This window comes from Erigeron canadensis, chromosome 6, assembly GCF_010389155.1.
Source record: "Erigeron canadensis isolate Cc75 chromosome 6, C_canadensis_v1, whole genome shotgun sequence".
In the NCBI taxonomy this organism is placed as follows: domain Eukaryota; kingdom Viridiplantae; phylum Streptophyta; class Magnoliopsida; order Asterales; family Asteraceae; genus Erigeron; species Erigeron canadensis.
Window position 1 is genome coordinate 39,617,904 of NC_057766.1, and position 22,253 is coordinate 39,640,156.

At 31.8% G+C, this 22,253-nt stretch overlaps 2 protein-coding genes across 2 annotated transcripts; both read right to left on the reverse strand.

Annotated features, from left to right (window-relative positions):
* Window positions 1-1,540: 1,540 nt before the first annotated feature.
* LOC122605791 (tetraspanin-6-like) lies at window positions 1,541-2,944 on the reverse strand. Its single transcript, XM_043778744.1, has 2 exons — window positions 2,399-2,944; window positions 1,541-1,985 (listed from the first exon to the last, which is right to left on the reverse strand). The coding sequence occupies exons 1-2, from the start codon at window positions 2,888-2,890 to the stop codon at window positions 1,668-1,670; spliced, it is 810 nt and encodes a 269-aa protein (XP_043634679.1). The 5' UTR covers window positions 2,891-2,944; the 3' UTR covers window positions 1,541-1,667.
* A 5,433-nt stretch (window positions 2,945-8,377) lies between these two features.
* Window positions 8,378-11,057, reverse strand: LOC122603223 (serine carboxypeptidase-like 27). The gene is made up of 9 exons (XM_043775872.1): window positions 10,553-11,057; window positions 10,282-10,377; window positions 10,025-10,117; window positions 9,860-9,945; window positions 9,519-9,773; window positions 9,280-9,407; window positions 9,103-9,198; window positions 8,902-9,007; window positions 8,378-8,795 (listed from the first exon to the last, which is right to left on the reverse strand). The coding sequence occupies exons 1-9, from the start codon at window positions 10,917-10,919 to the stop codon at window positions 8,640-8,642; spliced, it is 1,383 nt and encodes a 460-aa protein (XP_043631807.1). The 5' UTR covers window positions 10,920-11,057; the 3' UTR covers window positions 8,378-8,639.
* Window positions 11,058-22,253: the final 11,196 nt, after the last annotated feature.

A 22,253-nucleotide genomic window follows, 5' to 3' on the forward strand; every position in this document is an offset into this window, starting at 1 on the left:
AGTGAGGTATCTGAGAAGTACAAATCTTCAAAGAGAGAGTAATAATAATAATAGAATTTTTTAGGGAAAAAAAAAAGGTGTAGCAACTAGCAAGGGCGGAAAAAAGAGAATCAAATGTGGATCATGGGACGTTTTGGGTTGGGCCGGTTTGGATTGGTGGTTTAATCTTTTGACACAAAAATCTATATATGTAAATCTTTTTATAAAACATATTGAAATTTCTTATTTTAGGAAATTTTATCATTTTTTATATTCAAAATATCTTTATTTTTTAATCTTAATTCCCTTATACAAATAAACAACTTTCTTTTTAAATGTTACATGAAAAAATTATCTAAAATAATATTAATGATTAAGTTACATTATCAGTAAGATAAAATATCTTCATTAACATTTTAAATCAACTTTTATATTAATTATCTACACCACTTGACGCCGCCTCCATCACCAACAGTCACTCCTATCACCACACCGTCGTCGCTTTGACTACCGCCGCATTGCGCGGGTACCGTGCTAGTGTGAACGACGTGGAAATGTGGAATGTTCTTCAAACCCCAACTGAGGATTATATTAACCAAAATTGGATTATTACTTCAAACAAAAAGAGACTAACAGTTCATAATTCTAATGTTTCTGTAAACGAGTGAAAGAAGGATAGTAAGCAAGTAGTATGTTATGATAACTGATAAGAAAAGATAGTTTAAGCTTAACTAAATCGAATAGAATATACTTATTCCTTTATGCAAAGAGGGAAGTTAAAAAACTGTAAATGGGGAAGTGTTTTTATAGACTTTATATATATATGATCAAAAAGCTCCTTGTAATATTGGTTTTAGTGGCCAACTGGCCACTAACTTAGCGAGTCGAGTTAGTTGCTTGTGTGATACAGGACTATATGTGTGGTGTTGTGCATATTGCAATCTCAATCGCGGAGCTAATGCAACGCTCTTATGCGTATATGACAGAGCCTTTAATTTGTGATACGGATTAATTACGGACTATATGTGTAGTTATGTACGTGAGTTGCTTAATTGCTTTTTGAGAACGTCTCGAGAAGGTGAAAGAATGAGCCATGAAACCTTGTCATATATATATATATATATATATTGTTCATTTTGTATGTATGATAAATTGATAATCAATTAATCATCATGATATGTTATCTTAAAGTAGGTAACCTTATACTATAATTATCTGTAAAATGCTGTTTAGGGTGGTCACTTATGATATCATGTAACGCTTTCACTATTTGCAAGTCCTTCATAAAGTATTTGGGTTACAACTATAATTAAGATGTCCCCTTAGAAAAACAACCATTTTAATTGATTATTGTCAAAGGTATTAACCAAATTTCTTAAACTATATAATATAAATTGAATTTTGTGAGCAGAAGTTGATTAATCCTAACGATATCAAAGAAAAGAGGCTACAGATTATTGTATAACTAATTCTATTTAAAAAATATCTGTCTTTTAAGTAGAATTATTCATTCATATATATATATATATATATATTATGCACTCTACCTTGAAGAGAAAAGTTAAATATAGTCTTAGACAATTAAGATATTGATTTAATTTCATCACTAAAATTCCAATCATAAAACAAAATTTGTTGCTAAACTATACTAATTAACTATATATGTTGTAGTTTATAAACAAAATTAACTAATAGAAATTCCATTTAGGTCGAGCTTTAAACATTCTAGATTCACCACCATAAGGGTAGTAGCTATCAGCCCTCTTGGCATTTTGGAATGCACAACAACCTACAAAATATATGCCAATAAGAAGCATGACCATGATGATGTTGAGAACCGATAGTCTATGCCAATCCCGTCTCACGTCCTCTATCACTCCTGCCTTGCACGAATCACATTCGTAGCATAGCATATTCGGATCGTTGCTCCATTTGTAGCAGTCCGGATCTTGTGTCATCATTGGTGCTTGGTAGTCGCACGAAGTTGGCGGTTTGCAACAACCTGACTACATACATACATAAATTAACCCAAAACATATATGATCAAAACATTGTTAATTTACAATTGATGATATAGTATCATTAGCATATTGTTCTCTCAATTCAGTCAATTTTGGGAAAAGAATCAATTTGATTATATAGCGCTTGTCAACTTATATATATATATATATATATATCTAGAATATACTCCGTAACCTACCTATAGCGTGATATATGATTATGTTATTTGTGTAATGATTCAGCATTTTAGGACCATATATTAACCTTTGTGATACATAACTTTTAGTCATACACCACAAAACATGCATTAAGGTATTGTACAATACAATAATGTGAAGCACGTTTGGTGGTATATAGTTAAAAAATGGTGACCACCCTATTGATATATAGTACTAGCTAGAGGCCGGGGAAAAGGTACCTGAATAGGAGACATGTTTTGAACCATATAGTCGGCAGGAGTCCACATAACAATCTTGGCACAAGTCTTAGACCCCAAAATGCAAGTTCTAACGGTCATCCAATAATTAGGCTTCTCAATCCTTTTCCTCAACCAAGGTGAATAGTTTTGCAAGTGGTACTCCTTATAAGCCCGGCCCGGAACTTGTATGCCGCCCCCTGGGCCCACCACCACGAACCCAAAAACCGTCACAGCCAATAAGGCAATGATCAAGAACAACATTACCACCAAATACAACCACAACGCCCATACAACATGATAACATGCCCCTATAAAACCAGCCAACGATACAAGCAAGATCACGAATCCTACCACCATAAGCGGTCGTTGGAGGAAGCTCTCACACGTAGCAGTGCTTTTCGCCATCCATAGGCCACCGGCGATTATTGGGATGGAAGCTAGAAGTGTCAATAGGTTCAAGAAACCTATTAATGTGTTACTAACTCTTGTCATTCTTCTTTTGTTATATGATGATCTCTTATGATCTCATATTATTTTGTTATAGCTTTAAATGGTCTTATGGTTCTAAAAAGTTATGTGAATTCAAATTTATATCCATCTGGCTCACTTGCTTTATCATGCACTAGGGGGTATGGAAGAACTTTGACATGCATACCAAGAAAAATGACTATATTGCACTTCTTAGCCATTAAGCAACTTCAATTCAAAGTGGAATTGACATTTATACCCACGTATGTGTCATTATAAGGAATAGTTACTAGTAAAGTGGAGAAAAAAAGGATTAAAAACTATCTTAAGGTTCAATTGTTTTTAACATGAAATGAAGGAAACAAGTAATTAAGTAAAGTTGATTGGTAGTACCGAGTATAATATTTTCTTAAAAAGGGGGCCAAGGTGGTAGAACCAGTGGGAATGTGAGATTGGAAGTCCAACACCTTAAGTTAGGAAAAATAATAGGTAAAGGGGCAACTTGGTAAATTTGGAATAAAAGTGGTATCTTTTGAATATGGTCCATTTTATGTGTATTTCTTTATGATTTTTAGAAGGTCCACCAACATCGCTTTAAAGAAAGGAAGTTAAATACAGTATATACAATACATTTTTATTTTATTTATATATCACCATCAATCCATATCTTAAATAATTTATGTTACAAAAATAAAGTTGGCACTTTGTTTCTTTAGTACCTACAAACCAATAGCTAATAATACAAAAAATATATTCTAAAATACTCGATTCCATTCAATTATTAAAAATATCTAAAAAAAACTATTGCAACATGTAAGAATTCGCGCCTAAATTGTGAACCTTTGCTCCAAAATCATATAAATATATCTCATAAAAGTTATTTCAACTTGTTAAACTACTTAAAATTTTTAATATGCGAAATATCCTAACAAACTAAATTCTAACGAGATAAGATTAATTTATATCACAAAATGTATTGTTCTAAAGTTATATTTAAAAAATTATAGGAGTATTGGCAAATGCAAATGGAATCTATAACATTATATTAAAAGGTGTTCTTTTAATAATTTAATAGGAGTATTGTCAAATGCAAATGTAAGGGCCTTAAGCAACAAGGCAGTTTTACGGCTTAAAGGTGTTGGGCTTCCTTCCATGTTCAAACAAATAAAATTCCGCGTACTGCTACATATCTCCTACTTTGCACGAATGCACTTTCTACTGGCGCGTCGGTTCGTTCTTCGAACGTAACCTTTTGCTTTGTCAAAAAGACACTTATATGACATTACTGCCAAACCATTTTTGTGATATGAGTTAGGAAATTGGAAGTATATCTTTTTTTAAGTGTCACATACTTCTTATCAATAGTTATACCCATTTTGTCAAGTTAAAATAATGTTATATACAGAGTGATTCGTAAGGAAAACAAATAATACACGCCCTCTAACCATGTGATTTTAAATCACCAACTATTTAAAGCAACTTAATGGTTTTTTTTTAAAGGTGAATTTCGTTAGAAATTTTGTGTCGAGATTTGACAATAAGAGGTTTAGCATACGTTGTCTTAACCGAGTCCGCGCTAGAGAACTCTCTCGAAGTAGAAATATTTATTTCAAATACCCAATGGGAAAAACCTCCTACTAATTCGTCCGAAAAGACAACGATTAAAAAGGGTAAACCCTGTCCCTTCAGACTTGAACCTGAAAGTACTCAAGTCAAGCCTTCATAGAAGGCTACTTATATCTCAAAGTTGGCTGAATGAGGATTCGAAGATGGACTAATCTTTGATAATTTGGAAACGTATGTCCAAAAAATATATGTAGATCTTTATAATTTTCATTTATAAAATTGAAATGTTTAAACATAGCAATGCATTAAGTTGTTGATAGAAAGAGAAAAAGGGGTTATACCGTTATACCAAGTTTTTTTTTAAGTGTAGATGTAGCAATGCATTAGATGTTTAAAAATTTAACCGGTTTCGCGTTAGAGAGTTCTTTCACCTTCAATACTTAGTAGGAGGAGAAACCCCTGACTAAATCGCCCGAAGACATACTATTTTTTTTAAAAAAAAAAAAGAAGGGCTAAACCACACTCTATAGCTTTTATAACATACTGTACAAGTTAGTATATGTAACATCCCGACTAGGCAGAAAACTCGGGATGTAAGATAAAGCACACGCGCACATGGATGTTACATAGGAAAAGTTAAATGAGTGCATAGATTAAACATAAATAGTCGCTTACATAGTTCAAATCACAAATCATAGTTCCCAAACATAAATGTCAAACATAAGTTCTACATCATTCAAACAAATAGTAAGATAAGTTCCCACGCAGGGGAAACAGTTAGGCATATGGCCATCTATCACATAAGAATGCAAGCAAAACTCCAAATCCTAAGCCTGAAGTCTGCTACAAGTCCCATGCTACCAATCCTAGCCACGATTTGCTTGATTACCTGAAAGGAATACTTAAAAGAGTCAACACAAGGGTTGGTGAGTTCGTAGGTTTGAGATCATATATGTTTGCTTGAAATCTCGTTTGAATCATAATAGTTTCTTTGAATAATCTCTTGATACATTCATCGTTTGAGTAAATAGTTTTATGCCGTTAAATGAGAATACACGAATATTTGGTATGAAGTGGCATGACATGTTCATGTTACATAAGTATGAATAGAGTATAATCGTGCACTTACAGTCGACCTGGCTAGTATGTATATCGTGCACTTATGGTCATCGTCATGACCTGGCTAGTATATCAATCGTGCACTTACAGTCATCAACATGACATGGCTAGTATATCAATCGTGCACTTACAGTCATCATCATGACATGGCTAGTATGTATCATTATCATAAAGTAGTCAAATAGCCATCGAATAACCAAAGAAAGAAGTTACGGCATATATGAAAAACACGTTTGTATTCCTTTCACCCCAAAGCATAAGTAAAAAGGGGCTACGAAGACTCACAGTGATCTGCTACAATGTAGTTCTACGAGCACAGAGTATAAGCACAGATATAGTAAAATATATCTACTCGAATCCAAGTATGTCTTGATGTCAACCTAATCACAAACCATTGAGCATAGATGGATACATGTATTAGTTCTCGTGATTATTTATTCACTAAGTGTCCTTGATGTACTGATGATTTGGTTCACTAAAGATCTTTAAACGTTTGACTCAAAAGTGTTTTTCATACACTAGACTCGTAATGAACGTCTTTGAACTCGCACTTTGATAAACAAGATTGAATATGTCTTAATTATACCTTAATTAGGGTTTCCTTGTACATGATAGACTTGGATTACAACTAAGTATAAAATCTGATTTTACAACTAACGAAAATAGGGTTTAAATTCGTAAAGTGTAGCTGAACGAAGATTAAATTCGTAAGGTGTAGTTGAACGAAAATAGCTTTAAGTTTGTAAGGTATGCTTGAACGAAAATAGACTTTAAATTCGTAAGGTGTATCTGAACGAAGATAGGATTAAATTCGTTTGAGGACTTAAGTTTGTTTGGAGATTAAGTTCGTTTGAGGGCTAAATTCGTAAGGTCTGGCTAAACGAATTTGACACTTAATTTCGTAAGTTTGGCTATCTTCGTTTGGAGCTAAATTTGTTGGCTAAGTTCGTTTTGAGGCTTAACTTCATTTTGGAAGACTTAAATTCGTTTCTAGGATACTAAGTTCGTTTTAAGTGTTTTTAGGACTAATTTGGGACTGTTCTAACAAAAACGAGGGTTTTGAAGATTAAAACATGTTTACGTCCCAAATTTGATCACGAAAAGGTTACTAAACACTTTTATACACAAACCCACTAACTTTTAACACGATTTTTACACCAAAAATGGACCAAATCATCAAGAACATACACTTGAAAAGTAAACTTTTATTTTGATGAAAATCTCAAAATTTGTTGTTGTTATCTGAAAATCGATACTAGAAATATGTTTTGATTATCACAAAGAAGCTAAAAATGCAAGAAATCTTGGTTTAACAACTCAAAATCAAATGATGAATTTTGTGGGTGAAGATGGTGAATGTATGTGTGTGTTTTTAGAGAGAAAGAGAGGTGAGATGGGGAGAAAATGGTGAAGAAATGGAAAATGGGGTTTTCTAACCCTTTTATAGTTTTCCCTTAATTAATGATTCTAATAAATGTAGGGTCTAAATAAAACATTTTCGGTCTAGAATTTCTTGAATACAATCGCTTACGTCTTGAAACCTAATATTCTTATCACAATAGACCATAGACTAGTCTTATAATTTAAGATTTAAGATTGAATAGACCTTCATGTGAGCACATATTCAAAACTAGAACATATCATGGATTTATTTAAATTATTTCTAAAGCGGTTGTTACAGTATAACACATATGTAGTAAATATATCAATTATTCTGATAGGAATATCACTTCCCCATATAAAAGGCCAAACTTTTATCTGGATGAATCTTTGAAACAACAATCTATAACTTTTTATACAGAATTTCCAATTACTTCTAACATTCAAATGTTAAGTTACATTAAAAGTCATCTAGTCAACTATATATCCTTTGTAATTTTGGTCATAGTCAAATATTTATGATTTAGTCAAGGTAAACCATATGTGTTAACTAAATTTTTATTTTATCTATATACCTTAATAAAAATTATCACACCATCTATTTTTTTACAATAGTTACATATGAAATTACCAAATTACTCTTAATAAACACCCACTATGGAAAGAGTTTTTATAAAATACCAAATTTGTCCTTAATGAAATAATTCACACTCTAAACCTTTATTTTAATAATTAACACTTTAAGCCTTTATCTTCTAAAAATTTCCACTATCACAATTACATCAACCTACACCACTTTACACCGCTACCACCACCAATTGTACCATCACCGACACCACTAGACCGTCTTCCCCACCACCATTGTCGCATTGCGCGGGTACCATGCTCGTATAGTTGTGACTTGTGAGATAGCTTTAGTCAAGACTCATCACCCAACTTCATTTCATATAAATATTACGAGTAATATGTTACATAACCAACCAAAAGTACCAAATTAAATCAAGAAATTACTAAAAAAAACATGTCGTAAAATTGAACCGTAACGCGATGATTAACACAACATGTTTACCAAATCCACCCCATAACTCAGACATCACGATTGTTATTACTAATTTAAATGGATCAAGGTGAATTGGTTAGGTAAAAACTCGGAACAAATAAGAAGTCACTAGTCTTTCACCAACTTATACTCTAGCTATGACTCAATCAAAGCCCATATTTCAAGCAGGGCTGGCTCCAAATAGCTCAGGGCTTTGGTAAAACATGGCAATAACAGGAATACCTGTATCAAGTTGACATCTTGAATGGTGCCATTGCCATATATGCCTTAAGTTAAATGGATAACCGACTCATTATGGGTTCCCCTTAATTGGTCAACATTTTAAACAATATGGCACCAGTAAACTTTCAAAAGTGAAAGGCAAGAACACATTCTTGACAATTACATAACCATAAACAAAAGTTGTGTATATAATTTATGAAAATTACATTGAACAAGTTTAAACTAATCTATATTACTATAATAATCACAGTTTTTTTCCGTTGTGGCAAGAATCTAATGTTGATCAATTAGGGAACATACAACAAATGATAATCGTTTAGAAGCAAGAATTTAGGGGTATCTCCTTATTTCTTTCTTTTTCTATAACCCCTTGAAATAATGACCTTTCTATATGTTTTTTACTTCTTAGCAACAAGTAAATCAAACCTAAATGGAATTTTGGTTTCCTGGCATTGCCTTATTCTCCAGAAATGATCTGAAAAGTATAAAAGCTTGTCTTGGACGATGCAGTGGCACTTCGTGTCCTGCACCCGTTACTGTCACAAATGACAGCCCTTTATATATTTGGCTCCACCCCGCAACCTAGCACATACAAAGATCATAGAAAGATCAGAAATGATACAAAAAAACGTAGATACATGATAATGATGATGATATTACAATTTTGAAGGAAACAAGAACTCATTACCTTGTCATTATCATACCAGGCATACCAATTGGCAATTGTGGAAAGATTTAATGCATCAATGGAGTATCTTGTTGCGGTAAGGGGAACAACTGAATCCGTATCACCACTGCACGAGAAAAAAAATATATATACATTTACTATTAGTGAGCTGATATCACACAAATTAAAGAGGGGAATAATATGAGATAGAGAAAGTTTCACCTGAATACCCAAATCCTTAAACCAGCCGTTATGAGTTCCTTGTAGATGGGAAGCATTGACAGTGGGGAGTCTGTCCAATACTCGCCAACAATATCACTGCAAGTTATGAAACATTTTCATAAAGAAATCTTATTAAGGGTGTAAAAAGACTTTTAATCTTTATGTTCTCAACCACACCTGCAAGTTTTCCATGGATATGAAAGCTTAGTTATGTTGGCATGAAACGCCTTTTGAACTTCAGGAAGATTAAAGTACTGATTTGCATAATTCTCAGTACATGGATCATATGCTCCACGCCTCCATGGCTGTTCTCCAAATGAAATGTTGTTATTAGTAGATTTCATATTCAAATACTTGGTTTGCTATTATATCTTTAATATATTTTGTACAGAAGGTTTCAATTTAGATAAACTTACATAACGTCCTCTAAGCTTTAGTGACGAACTGTAGGTGCAAGGCTTTGTATATATACTATACGGATCAATATTTCCCTGTTCGGCTTCTGCACTACGTAAAGCACTAACGCACTCAATAGGTGGATGCTCAGAGGAGCTTCCTTCGCATGCTGCTTGTAAAGCTTTATAAGTAGAATCTGAAATTAATCCGTGGGTCCACCAATACTCGAATGTGCCAACATAATCATTGTAATCGTCAGTAACAGCATTTCCTACCTACAAAGTAAGATCAAAAAGTTTGAAATCATGGAATTTAGCATTATAATGAATGATATTTAACTGATAATCATCGAATTCTATACCATAAATCCCTTGAAGTTAATAACCGGATTCTTCACCCCTGTGTTTCTTTTGTAAATGATTTGAGACAATTGAGGAACATAATGACCTGATATAGATTAGCATATATGCCTTAGAACATTTAACAAACGAAAACATATCAAAGTTAACAGAATATGTTTGGGAACCTGCATAACTCTCTCCAGCAATGTAAAAATCTCTATGCTTGTATTGAGGGAATCTTTCAAACCAATTGATAAGAAATTCATATGAATCTTCAGCTACAAATTCACAATACCCAAGTTCCAAAATCATCCAAACAAGTCGAAATTAACAAAATTTTAGCGAAAAGATCACAACTTTATGCACATTACAACCAATTAATATCTTGAAAAGTGTCAATAACATAGAAAAAAACTTCATGTAGAGATCATTAGGGTCTTACCTGTTTTTGCATCACCAAAAGTATACAAATCTGATGTAGTGTTTGTATATGAATAACCAACGCCAACTGGTGATTCAAGAAACAGCAAATTTGCCACTGCAAAGTTATAGAATCAAGATCAATACATTATTTAATGAAAAATATATCATAACAACAAAAGTTAATACATATCCAATGAAAAATATAGTATAACAACAACAACGATACCCAATTCTGCTAAGAGCCAGAGTATGGGGAACAATTGATGAGATGGAACTACAAAGTTACATACATTTGTTCCAAGAATAAGCATTTTTGTAAAGTGTCTTTCCATCAGCATTTATATGCAAAGGACCAATTTCTTCAGCAGCACCAAAAGCTACAGAAGAACAGCCAGGACCACCATTGAGCCATAACAAAAGTGGCCTAGATTCTGGATCACGGTTTGCAGGTGACTCAGTCAACCAATAAAACAATGACCTCCCAGATTGTTGATTCACAGTAACATAGCCTGAGTACTGGTTAAAATCAACATTTGGTGGCTGCCCAGGAAGTTGCAAAATCTTATCTTTTTGCTGATCCAATAAATACCCACAATTTCCAAGACCAGAAAATGTGAAACAAAAAGCAAGTAAAAACAATGAAGTAGCACTGGCCATGAGAGTGTCTAAAAAATGAGATCTTGGAATCACACTGATCCCAAAAAGTATATATAAGTATTTATTCTTATGGGTTATTTATATAAATACTTCTACTGATATAGAATTATGAAAACATTTGATTTTGATAAAAAAAAAAAAAAAAACCAATAACAAAGAGACAAACCAAATGCTAAAACAGAGCTACAACAAGACTATTTTATTATTGTAATATGTTTGATGAAAACTTTGCTAAACAGATGAGACAAGCACACATGAAAGAAGATAACAAAGTGAATTGAATATGACCCACAAACTAATTATGGTAAATATATGATAACTATATGTCAAACAAGACCACTCACTCAAAAGTATTTTTAAGAAAAATAAGAATAAGAAAAATCTTGTGTTTTTCAATAAATGGTAGCAGTAGTATGGAAGAAGAGTGGCCACAGAAGGACACTAGTAGTATGGGTTGACTATTAATACTGTACTACAAACTTTCTTGAATATATTTACAAAAAGTACATGTTGAGATATTCTTTAGATGCAAATTGAATTCTGGGTATGATTTTCTAACCTTGTTTTTCGGTTGGAATGACACAATTAGTCATAAAGTTTATTAATTTAATAAGGATTATGAGTGGTATATTTGGAGAAGGGATTTCATCGGGGCATTTGACCAAACAGTTAATAGGGGCACATGGATGAAAGGCTGGCTGACAATGTTGAAAGAGAATAGAGGTAAAAGATGGAGTATAAAAAGGTTGTCTACTTTTTATTATGGATCTGATTTGCTGGATAAATTTTTTTTATTTTAATTAAAGTATTGTATAATTAATTAAGGGTGTTGGCATCACCCGCGTGGAAGACGAGTGGAAGCCCCGACCACTCATGAAACACCACCGCCAACGATTTTCCACCCACGAGTGGTGAGTTTTGGGTGGAAGTTCCACTCGCATGGAAGGTGGGTCGAATGTGACCGTTGGCAACTTTTTGACCGTTTCAACTTTTCTTTTTTTTTTAATCCATTTTATCTATTTAAACACTATTCTTTTACCCATTCATTCATACACACACATTCATATTTACACACATTTACCCATTCATTCATCCACACATTTCAAAACTAAGATGGCAAACAACAATGAAAATATGACTCTGCGGGATGTAAAAATGTCGATGCAAACCCGCCTAAATCACGACAACAGACACCGATCTCTAGTCAACAACGTCATTCGGAGCGTGTCTGAAAACAAGGCAGCTTACCAAGCGCAGATCGACCGATTAACGGCTCCCAATCGGGTTCTTAACCGCAACGAAAGTGACTATGTCGTGTATCTTCGTGAGAAGATGAATCGGCTGAATCAAGTTATTTTTCAGCTTACCACCGCCTCTACGACTTTGACATCCACACTAGACCACGGGGTGTTCTGGCAAGGCAGTGTAGGTGATGGTAAGGATGTACCTTACTTCTCTGACCCAGGGGACGAGTACGAATCTCCTCAACCCGGCGACAGAGTAGGGTCTCCCGACTCATACCGTTATATTCAGCGCAACGACGGTGACAATACTGTGGACTCGGACTATTCCGAGTGTTAGGTTTAAATATTTTATTATGTAATATTTTATTATGTTTTATTTAGTATCATGTTATGTTTTATTATGTTCTTTTTAGTTTTGTGTAATGTTTTAATATGTTTTATTTAGTATTATGTTTATGTTTTATTAAGTATTATGTAATGGTTTTATTAATGAAACTTTAGTTTTAAAAATAAAAATAAAATTGTAGTGAGTGGTTGCAATGCCAACAAAATTGGGTGAATGGTGAATTTGAGGTGGCATAATGTGATTGGTTGAAAGTGAGTGGTGAGTGGTGGTGATGTCATCACCCTAATAATACAAATGAAGTTAGCTTAATTGGCAGATACATCTTTGGTTTTTCTCACAGGTCTTAGGTCCGACTCTCATGAGTGACAAGTCTGTGGGTCCTTTCTTCGAATCACCTGTAACGGCTTCTGGTCTACATCTTATAGTCTAAAGTACGTGAAGGGTTTCATCATTATACGATGAGGTGTTCCCTGATGTCGAATTCCGACTAACTGCTCAAAAGATTGTAATTATAGGAAGAAAAAAGATGTTATTTGTATTTGGAAAGTGATATTCCTATAACAAAATTTAATAATCCACAACAATTACACAGTTATACACTGCACACTAAAATACGTTTATTTGTTGTGTGTTGCTAAAAAAATGTTATGAAAAATATCACTATCGTCCTTTCTATTAAGCAGTGATCATTCACGACTTCAATTGATAATATTTTCAAGTTTTGTACCCGAGTAGATGATAATTTTGAGATGAGTGAATATTATTTGGATGTGACACAATTTTTTTAGCACAGAGTGTTTAGAATTAACATACAATCATAAGGAGATATCTTCGTCTAACAAGGCAGGTGATTGAATCAACAAATCGTAAAATGGTGACCTTGTCCGATGGAGAACCTACAATATCGATTGTTTTGACAAGAAACATAGGTTGGCTAAAAACTAATGAATTGGGTGACGGTCATGATCAAAGTTTTTATTTGTTGTCCTAACATATAATTGTGTCTTGGTATCGTGCTTGGGCATCTGATTGTGCAACAAGATATATGTGAACATGTATACGTGCATCAAAGTGACTTAAGGTTTTAATGTAACAATTTATGTGAACTAACAATAATACGGCAATTCAGTTTAAAATTATAGACAAATTTAATATGTTAGTGTACAACAGTACAAGTTTTAAATCACTAATAAACGAATGATTGTGATGTAAGTATGGTGTAATATGTGAATTTTAAAACTTACGTTTGTGTAAAATCGTCTACTATTATCTTGTACTTCATTAATTTGAGATTAGTATTTCTCTTAGAATAATATTTCTTTAACTTTTAATGGTCAAACATCTTATTTTCTTTATAATTTGAAATATCTTTATGTAAATATCTTATGACGACAATAAAAATGATTTGAACCGTTACGAGAATTTTATATTAAATATGTATGTATTTTATCATCAAAGATTCAACATCTCCAAATATTCAAAATTTCAATAGTATAATAATCATAAAAAAAAAAAAAAAAAAAAACGTATTTAACTTTTGAACAAAAGTTTAAAAAAATTTTCTTGAATGGAGTGACCGTCAGCCACGAAAATACGAAATAAGAAGTGAAATGTGTCATACCCCTTTATTGATCCTCTAAGGCTGACAAATCGTGTTTTAACAGGTTCGGTGTGCACAAAATTTCTTAACTTTCAAACATAAAAACGACTCATTTCATAATTGTCGTTGATAATTTGAGCATGACAGTTATTCATTTTATGTATGTTGAACTTTAAAATAGTAAAAACAACTAGATTTTAGACCCGTGTCCAACCCTGGACACGGGATTTACGATATTAACAATATTAGATCTCCATACATTTAAGTCATAAAAGCTTACAATTTTAAAAAAACACGGTTTTAAGTGTTATATTTTACAAGTTGTAGTACAATAATCACAGGTTCCTCACTGTCATTATTAGCCTAAACATATTGATGAAATTGTTTGCCGTAGTCATTCCACAAGGCACATGCTATATATAATAATTTCTCTATTATAGAATATTTTGAAACAGATGTACTCATAATGTGATATTATTAAGAAAAATAATTAAGAATTAAAATATAAACATATTTGTGATCTTGTACTTGACACTCAAGTATATGTATTTAATCATGATGCACGTTCATAACACACATATGTTTATTTTCAATCACTTGTTCTATGATAATATGATAACAATTATGATTGTTTTTATATTATTTGATAACGATTAGGACGCTTCTAATATTTGTTAATAAGTCATTAGGTTTTCAAATTATTTTTGTTGGAAATATTTCATATGTTAATTTTTTTTTGTTTAATTAAATGATTGTAAATTTTAAAAAAATTTCTCAAGTTGATGGCTAAAAAAAAATATAAATGAAGTATTCAGGGCTAAAATGTGTAAATTATTGATGGAAAACAAAAAAGTGTAAATTAATGAGACTTTTTCTACAAATTAATATAAATATTAATATAATAATATATTTGGATAATGATTATTATGATTTTTAATTTGTAGTTTATCTAAATGATGACATCATCAAAAGTCAATTTGATGAAATCGAACGATATGATTTGGTTAATTAGTCATTAGTCCAACTGTCTTATAGTATATATTAAGATTATTTTCAAAAATAGAAAAAGTTACATAATACATTTTTTGTTTAACAGTTACTTTAACAAGTTTTAATAGGTACCCAATTGTCAGCAACTGCAAAAGCCATTTTCATCAATATTTTAAACATACCTTCAAACTAACTAATTTATACTTTAACCTTCAACTATAATAATGACAGTCTTGACCATTGGCCTATTTTGAGCAAAGTTAAGTTTTATTTACTACATAATCTATTGGGAAAAAAAAATAAAGGTACGTAGATTCAAACACAGGCCAAAAAACTATAATATGCTATCAACTATCACCAAAATAAAGAAAATCTATTATTAAAAAAAATAATAATAATAAATAAAAAAGATAAAAGAATGTAATACTTCGTTGTCGTATTGTGATTCTGAATGTGATACAAAATGGAAAAAGTTTGGAACCAAATGAAAAATCAAGTGATACAAAATGGAAAAAGTTTGGACAAAATGAAAAATCAAAAATTAAAAGCAAAAACAAAAACACAATGAAAGGTTGGTTGTCAAACTATAAAAAACCAAATAGTAAGGATTAAAAATAAAAAATATGGTAAAGTTTAGTGGTGAAACTAAAAATGTCTAAAAGCTTGTTGGTAAGTTATTAAAAGAGCAAATGTTTGGTAACAAGCTATTAAAAACAAATATTCAATACTCTTATAAAATCAAAATTTTGTGGTTAAAGTGTAAAACTTAAACGTTTGTCGCTAAAATAAAACTCAGAAGTTTATAATTTTAGTAATGATAATTAATTTCATATAAATACACGTTGGTTAGCCACTAACCCAATTCAATTGTATAGTCGAGTTTAACTATATACCCCTTCATCCCATATTAAGTGTCCTCGTTTGATTTTTTGAATTATTTTTTTCAACTTTGACCGTAGATATTTTTGTTTGTATTATATAACAATTAATATAATGTATATGAATTGATTGAGTTTTAAATGTACTTTTTTTTATATAACTTTCATCAACTAATATATAACACAAACAAAGATATTTACGGTCAAAGTCAGAATAAAAAGACTTGATCGAGCTGTCAAAATAGTACAATTAAAATGAGACGGAAGGAGTATGTTATTTAGATATTGATAATTGAGAAAATGATATGTACTGCAGACTTTACTTAAGCTTAGGTACTCTCACTTAAAAAAAAAAGTTTACAAATTAAACATTTAAATTTGATAAACATACATAGCCTTATCTGAATTTTACATAAACTCTCTCTAAATTTTACATAATCCCTCTGCTTTACTTGTACGGCATGCTTTAACTAATATTTATAATTGATGAGTATAGTGATTTCAATTGGAACTTTTCACCACCATGAGCCCACATGTTGGTATTGCATGTGAATTACGTACCCTACTACATTAGTACAACTAATATTGGTAAACGTAAGACCACAATGTAGAAAAAATTAATCTGATCTCATGAATTAATATTAGTAACTTAAACTACGAGTGCATGTTTATCAATTTTTTTTGTTGATAATACAAGTGTGTAGTTAATAAATTTTTTTTTAACAGATAATCTGTTGACTAAATAATACTCATGTAATATTTTTCTGTCTTAAAATGTTTTAACATATTTGTCAATAAAATTTAGTTTTCATATCCTCAAATATGCATGTGTGGACTGTGGATGGTGTTATGTTTAACAAGACGTTTTTGTTTTTTTCCTTTGGTGTATACTAGTGACACAAAAATTATACGAGCATTAAAAAATAAAAAATAGAAAGTTAGCGGCAGCCCGCATGCCCGCATTTGAGCATTCCTACTACGAGTATTTCAGAGGATTCTGTACCGGCCCAGCTTAGACCACTGGGCTACAAGATGAAAATTCTAAATTGGACTTAACCAATTGACCCATGCTTTCCTAAAGACATAGCCAGCTGAGGCACATAAGAACGTCAATAAACAATATAAGCTCTCACATATTCGAATGGGAACCGCGATAATTTATTTGTGTTCCTTTATAGGTACGGATCACGTATCATAATGAAGGGTTTAGACCAGTACCTATTAAAAAGAAAATCTTCTAATAGTCCTCCTAAAAACACAACAATATACTAGGGTAAAACATTGTCATCTAAGACTTAACTTAGGTCTCACCGAATTCAAGTTCTAATTCTATTGAGCTATTAACCCAATGGTCAATAATTATTAGATTACTCATAAACTCGGTAATTATCATTGCTCCCTTTCATTGAACCCAATAATTACCATACATACTCAATAAACTTAATGCATCGTGTATGATATTTTAAGCATGTTCTTAATATATTTGATGTTTAATTAAAAGTTTAAGAACAACAGTTATGCTGAAACCCCATAATAGTAAGGGAAATGCTTGTATTTAACGTGCATAAAAAAAACTTGTATCTTCCATATTAAAAACCCGTCCCTTGATTTTCATGGTAAATGTACAAACAATTTATGCACCTTAAACACAGCCCTTAGGGCTGTATTTAGCAAACCCATAATAGTAAAATAATTATAAATATTAACACGGTACTCGTGCAATGCAACGATGGTCATAGCAGTGACGGTGTTGTGGTGAGGGCAACTGTTGGTGGTAGAGGTGGCGTCGAATGATGCAGATAATTGATGTAAAAATAATTGATGTAAAAGGTTAATGAAGATATATATTTTAAAATATAAATGACTGACAGTGTAACAAGGGGAATTAATGGGTGAGATTACAAAAAAAAAACGAATGGATTACGGTTGTCAACTTTTAAGGTTTTTAAGAGGATTATTAGGTTAAACTTTAAGAGGGTGTTTGGTATTGCGTTATAAAGTAATTATCTAATTATTGCGTTTGTAAAATGCAAATAATTTGGAAAACTGTTTGTATGAAAAAGTGATTATTGGCTATGAAAACACAGTTTTGGAGAAGCATGTACCCACGTGCTTTTTCAAAGCGCAGTTTTGAGAACGCATAAAAATTTTGAAAACACAGATTTTGTATTGTAATCACAATACCAAACACATCCTAAGATGATATATAATTTTCAATAATATTGTATAAAAATATAGATAATAGGCCTTGTCAAAGAAAAGTAATACTAACTAATATAATAAAAGGGTTTTGTTAGTAAAAACTAATTGGATGCATTAAAATTTGTACCTTGCTGTTAGAAAATTCATGGGGCGGTTTTTAATATATAATATACAAGTTTTTAAAAATGTAATAAGTTGTTAGTAACATCCCTTAGGTTTGTCATTATCATTTTCTTAAATCCGGAATGAATTAAAAAAACACTATATATCCACGGGCAATAATGTAATACCCGAAAATTTATAATTAATTTGGTAAAATAACATTTAAATGTGTTTATTGAAATCGTTAGAAAGTATATAGCTAATAGCTAAATATGTAGAATTATTATATATGAGAGTTTAAGTAAATGTCAAATAGACATAGACAAATACTAATATATATAGAAGATTAATAACAGATGGCCTTGGAGATTTGGGATACGTAATCAAACCCCAACAGAGTTTCCATGTTATGCGGCCCATATCAGTTGGTTACTATAAATATAAATTCACCGCCCTATAATTAGATTAACACATCAGGAAACCACAAAAGAAACTAATAACAGAGATCGTGGGTTAGAGCTTAGGCAGGGGTACCTCTCGAGTAATAGTTCTTCACCAAAACTGTTTGAGCGTGAGGTAAACACACTTCGATCAAACTCAGGTATATACTCGGTATTTTGGTTATAATTATTTTCGGGTCAATCACCTGTAGTTAAAACCTCTTTTAAAATCACCTTTCATGGTTACAAAACTACGGAAGCTTTCCAGTCTTAAATAACGTCACTTATTAGTAGTTTGAAACTGTAACTCGTAACAGTCTATTCATAATACTAGAGTTAATAGTTAGTTGGTCAGATAAACAAGATTAAACTGAATTCTTTTGAACTTTATGGGAGTAACAGGGACGATTGAGTAGTTGCACTAGTGCATGGGTTCATGTTTTAAAATAGATAAAGTAAGCAGATTTATGGTTTGCAAAACAGAATATGTATAATATAATATGAGTATATAATGGCTATACAATGTACAATTAAGATATAAAGATAAGACTATTAACGTGGGGTTAACAATCATAAAGACTTTTGGCTGGTTCGGGAATAATGATCGCATAAGATTATTAATAGGTAGTTCGTAAATTGTTGTAGATCGTTCGTGGAGGAGATACATAATCGATTCCATTAGACATTGTACGGATCCTTGTTTCTAAAACTCATCGAAACGTTAAATGTCGGTTTGAATTCTCTGCCCTTCGTTCAGCTATCATTCTGTCATTCAGTGTATCTGCTTGTTTAGTTTCTGATTCGAAATAAGTTGGGTGTTCTTTGTCTTGCTTGGCCAGTTTTGTTATTGATGCGTTGACTCTATCTGACCAGGTTCTTTGATACATGATATAATGATTAACCGAACATATTGTCGTTAGTTAAATCGTCCCACCTATTCTAGTGACCGGCAGGTTCTTTTGCTATCATTGTAATCAGCAGGTCGGTTATAAAAGTTTGCAAAATGTTCTTGTTTTATCGCTTACAGTTTCCTATCTTGGTTTACAAAACGGGTGGTTGTTAGTTTAACTTGTCACATTATTACAGTGATATCAGCCTACTGTTTTACTTTCAATGTAGTCGTGCATGCTGCTGATTTTGGTTACACAAAAGGTTTTGAGTTTGCTTACTAAATATGAAAGATATATATATGAGATACTTTGAAACTTGTCGGGTATAAGAAACTCATATTTTTGAAACTTGTATAAACTATGTTTTAATATATGTGTAGATTACCCCGAGCTATTAACCATCATTTGGGGCACCGATGGTGTGACACCACCGTGATGGTATGATGTGTTCACGACGTCTCCGCTTGTAGGAGCTCTATACGAGCATTGGCCATTTTTGTGTAGGAGGCGTATGAGTCGACTCTAGGAAATAATAGGATTTGTTGGATTTGTAGGGTGGATGGTTGTGTTGTGCTCGGCGCACCATTGCATATTTGTAGGATACACTTTGATCTGCAGTCCATTGTACATTTGTTGGATATTTGTTTATGTTTGTTTATATATAGGAGCTCAGTGGGGTTGGAAATATGAAACTGTTGATTGTAGGCTTTTTGATAATGTTGGAATTTGATATGTACGACTTACTCTTTTTGAAATGTCAAATATAGATTGGATTTCAACTCAGCCGTTAACTATATTTGTTTGGTTCGTTAAAATGTCGTCTTTTCACTTGATACATCTTTCCCATCTTAGATTATTGTATGTCATTCTATACGTCGGCGCACTGAGCAATTGGCTCAGCCGTAATTTTCTTTTTTTCCCTGCGACAGGTAATCAAGGAGATTTTGGGCAAAGCGGTGTGAGAGCTATTGGAACTGGGTGGCGCACAAGCCCTTATTTTTAGTTTAGTTGTTCGTTGGAGATTTTAAAAATTTATTCTTACTGGATATTAGTACTCTTATGAGTCTGTTTCGTCTTTAGATTTTTGAAACGCTTCCATTTTATTATTGGTCGCTTTGAAAAGGATACTATGGCTTTATGTGACATGATATTTGTTAGTTTGATTTATAACTCTCTAGTTTTCTTCCATGGAAATTGGGGGTGTTACAAATAAAGATGAAAGAAATCTTAAATGTTAAATTAATACAAACTAAATTATTTGATCGATAACATATTAAAAGAAAAAAATTGTTAAGCTGAGAAAATTTAGCTGTCAAAGTCAACCACATTTTATTATCTTAAAATGAATTAACTGATAATATTTTTTTAAAGTTCGATTAACTTATCTCAATATACACCTTTTGTAATAGAGTAATATATGAATTAAATGTTATGTTAATGTTATGATAGGTGTATCTCTTTTCTTAAATAAACATGTTTACACTAAAATAAAAGATTGAAGTGCTAAATAAGTAACTTTTGAAGGTTATAATTACTACCTATATTAACTCTATTAGTTTTTTTTTAATCTAATCTAATTTTCACTACTAAATGAAAGTCTACTAATTCGTTGACTTTGAAAGGTCTAGTATATATTGGTAAGACGACATCCTTTACGTGGGTGTCATTATCCCAAGTTGTAATCCAAAATCTTAGAACATCTCCAATAGTGAGTTTTTTTAAAAACTTTTTACTATTCTATTAAGCTTTTGATTCAAATTAAAAGCTTTTTTTCATTGGAATTAAAAGCTTTTTGTCAATGACTTATTTTTTATCAAGTCATTACATTATCTTTCTTATCTAATTTAATGTTTTTTAAATGATTTTAAGCTTTCTTAAGACTTGATTCATTGGAGCAAAAGCTTTTTATGAATTAGTCTTTCATAAAAAACTTTTGAAAAAACTCTCATTGTGTATACTCTTAGGCACGGTTCCAGTTTTATTTTAGAACTAGCTATGTTCCTGAAAACTTTATGGTTTTTTCGGGGGTTAACGTTGAATAAGTACTTGTATGACATCCTGTATGCGATAAGTGAAGTACTTGTCATGTCAATTTATCGTTTGCGTAGAGGGTGCAATGTTCTTGTGTTCTTTTGCTACAAGAGAATTAGGCTGATTATAACACAAGACACATACATTACAACGTATTAGTCTACATAGCTTTCATAGGCAAAAGTGGTTAGCTAGAAATCTGAAAGAAATATGTGTTCATATGACCAGGCAACCCAAATCTGCAGGTAAAAATCTCAAGAAACAACTAACAACGTTGCACATGTAGAAAAAAAAGAGCCATAATTTTACATATTAATGTATAAACGGGCACCACAAATAATGAAATGACTTGGAAAGAAGATAGAATATGAACTAATGCATGTTCAGTGTGTGTATGTATATATATAAAAGGTAAGGTTCAAGTGAAAATTATTTACATATGAACATAGGTAATTATAAATATAACTTGATAGTTCATATGTGAACGAATATGTTCACATCTATCATTCACATACGAACATCAAGTTATAATATAAAAGTTCTCATGATTCTTCTAATTCAAATGGTTCTCACATGTACATTTTCTTATATATATATATATATATACTTAA

Coding starts and splice junctions, on each gene's coding strand:
- LOC122605791 (XM_043778744.1), bottom strand. CDS start 2,890: ATGACAAGAGTTAGTAACACATTAATAGGTTTCTTGAACCTATTGACA. Junction 1,986..2,398: donor AAAACATGTCTCCTATTCAG/GTACCTTTTCCC, acceptor GTATGTATGTAG/TCAGGTTGTTGCAAACCGCC.
- LOC122603223 (XM_043775872.1), bottom strand. CDS start 10,919: ATGGCCAGTGCTACTTCATTGTTTTTACTTGCTTTTTGTTTCACATTT. Junction 10,118..10,281: donor TTTTGGTGATGCAAAAACAG/GTAAGACCCTAA, acceptor GTGAATTTGTAG/CTGAAGATTCATATGAATTT. Junction 9,408..9,518: donor TAAAGCTTAGAGGACGTTAT/GTAAGTTTATCT, acceptor TTTGGAGAACAG/CCATGGAGGCGTGGAGCATA.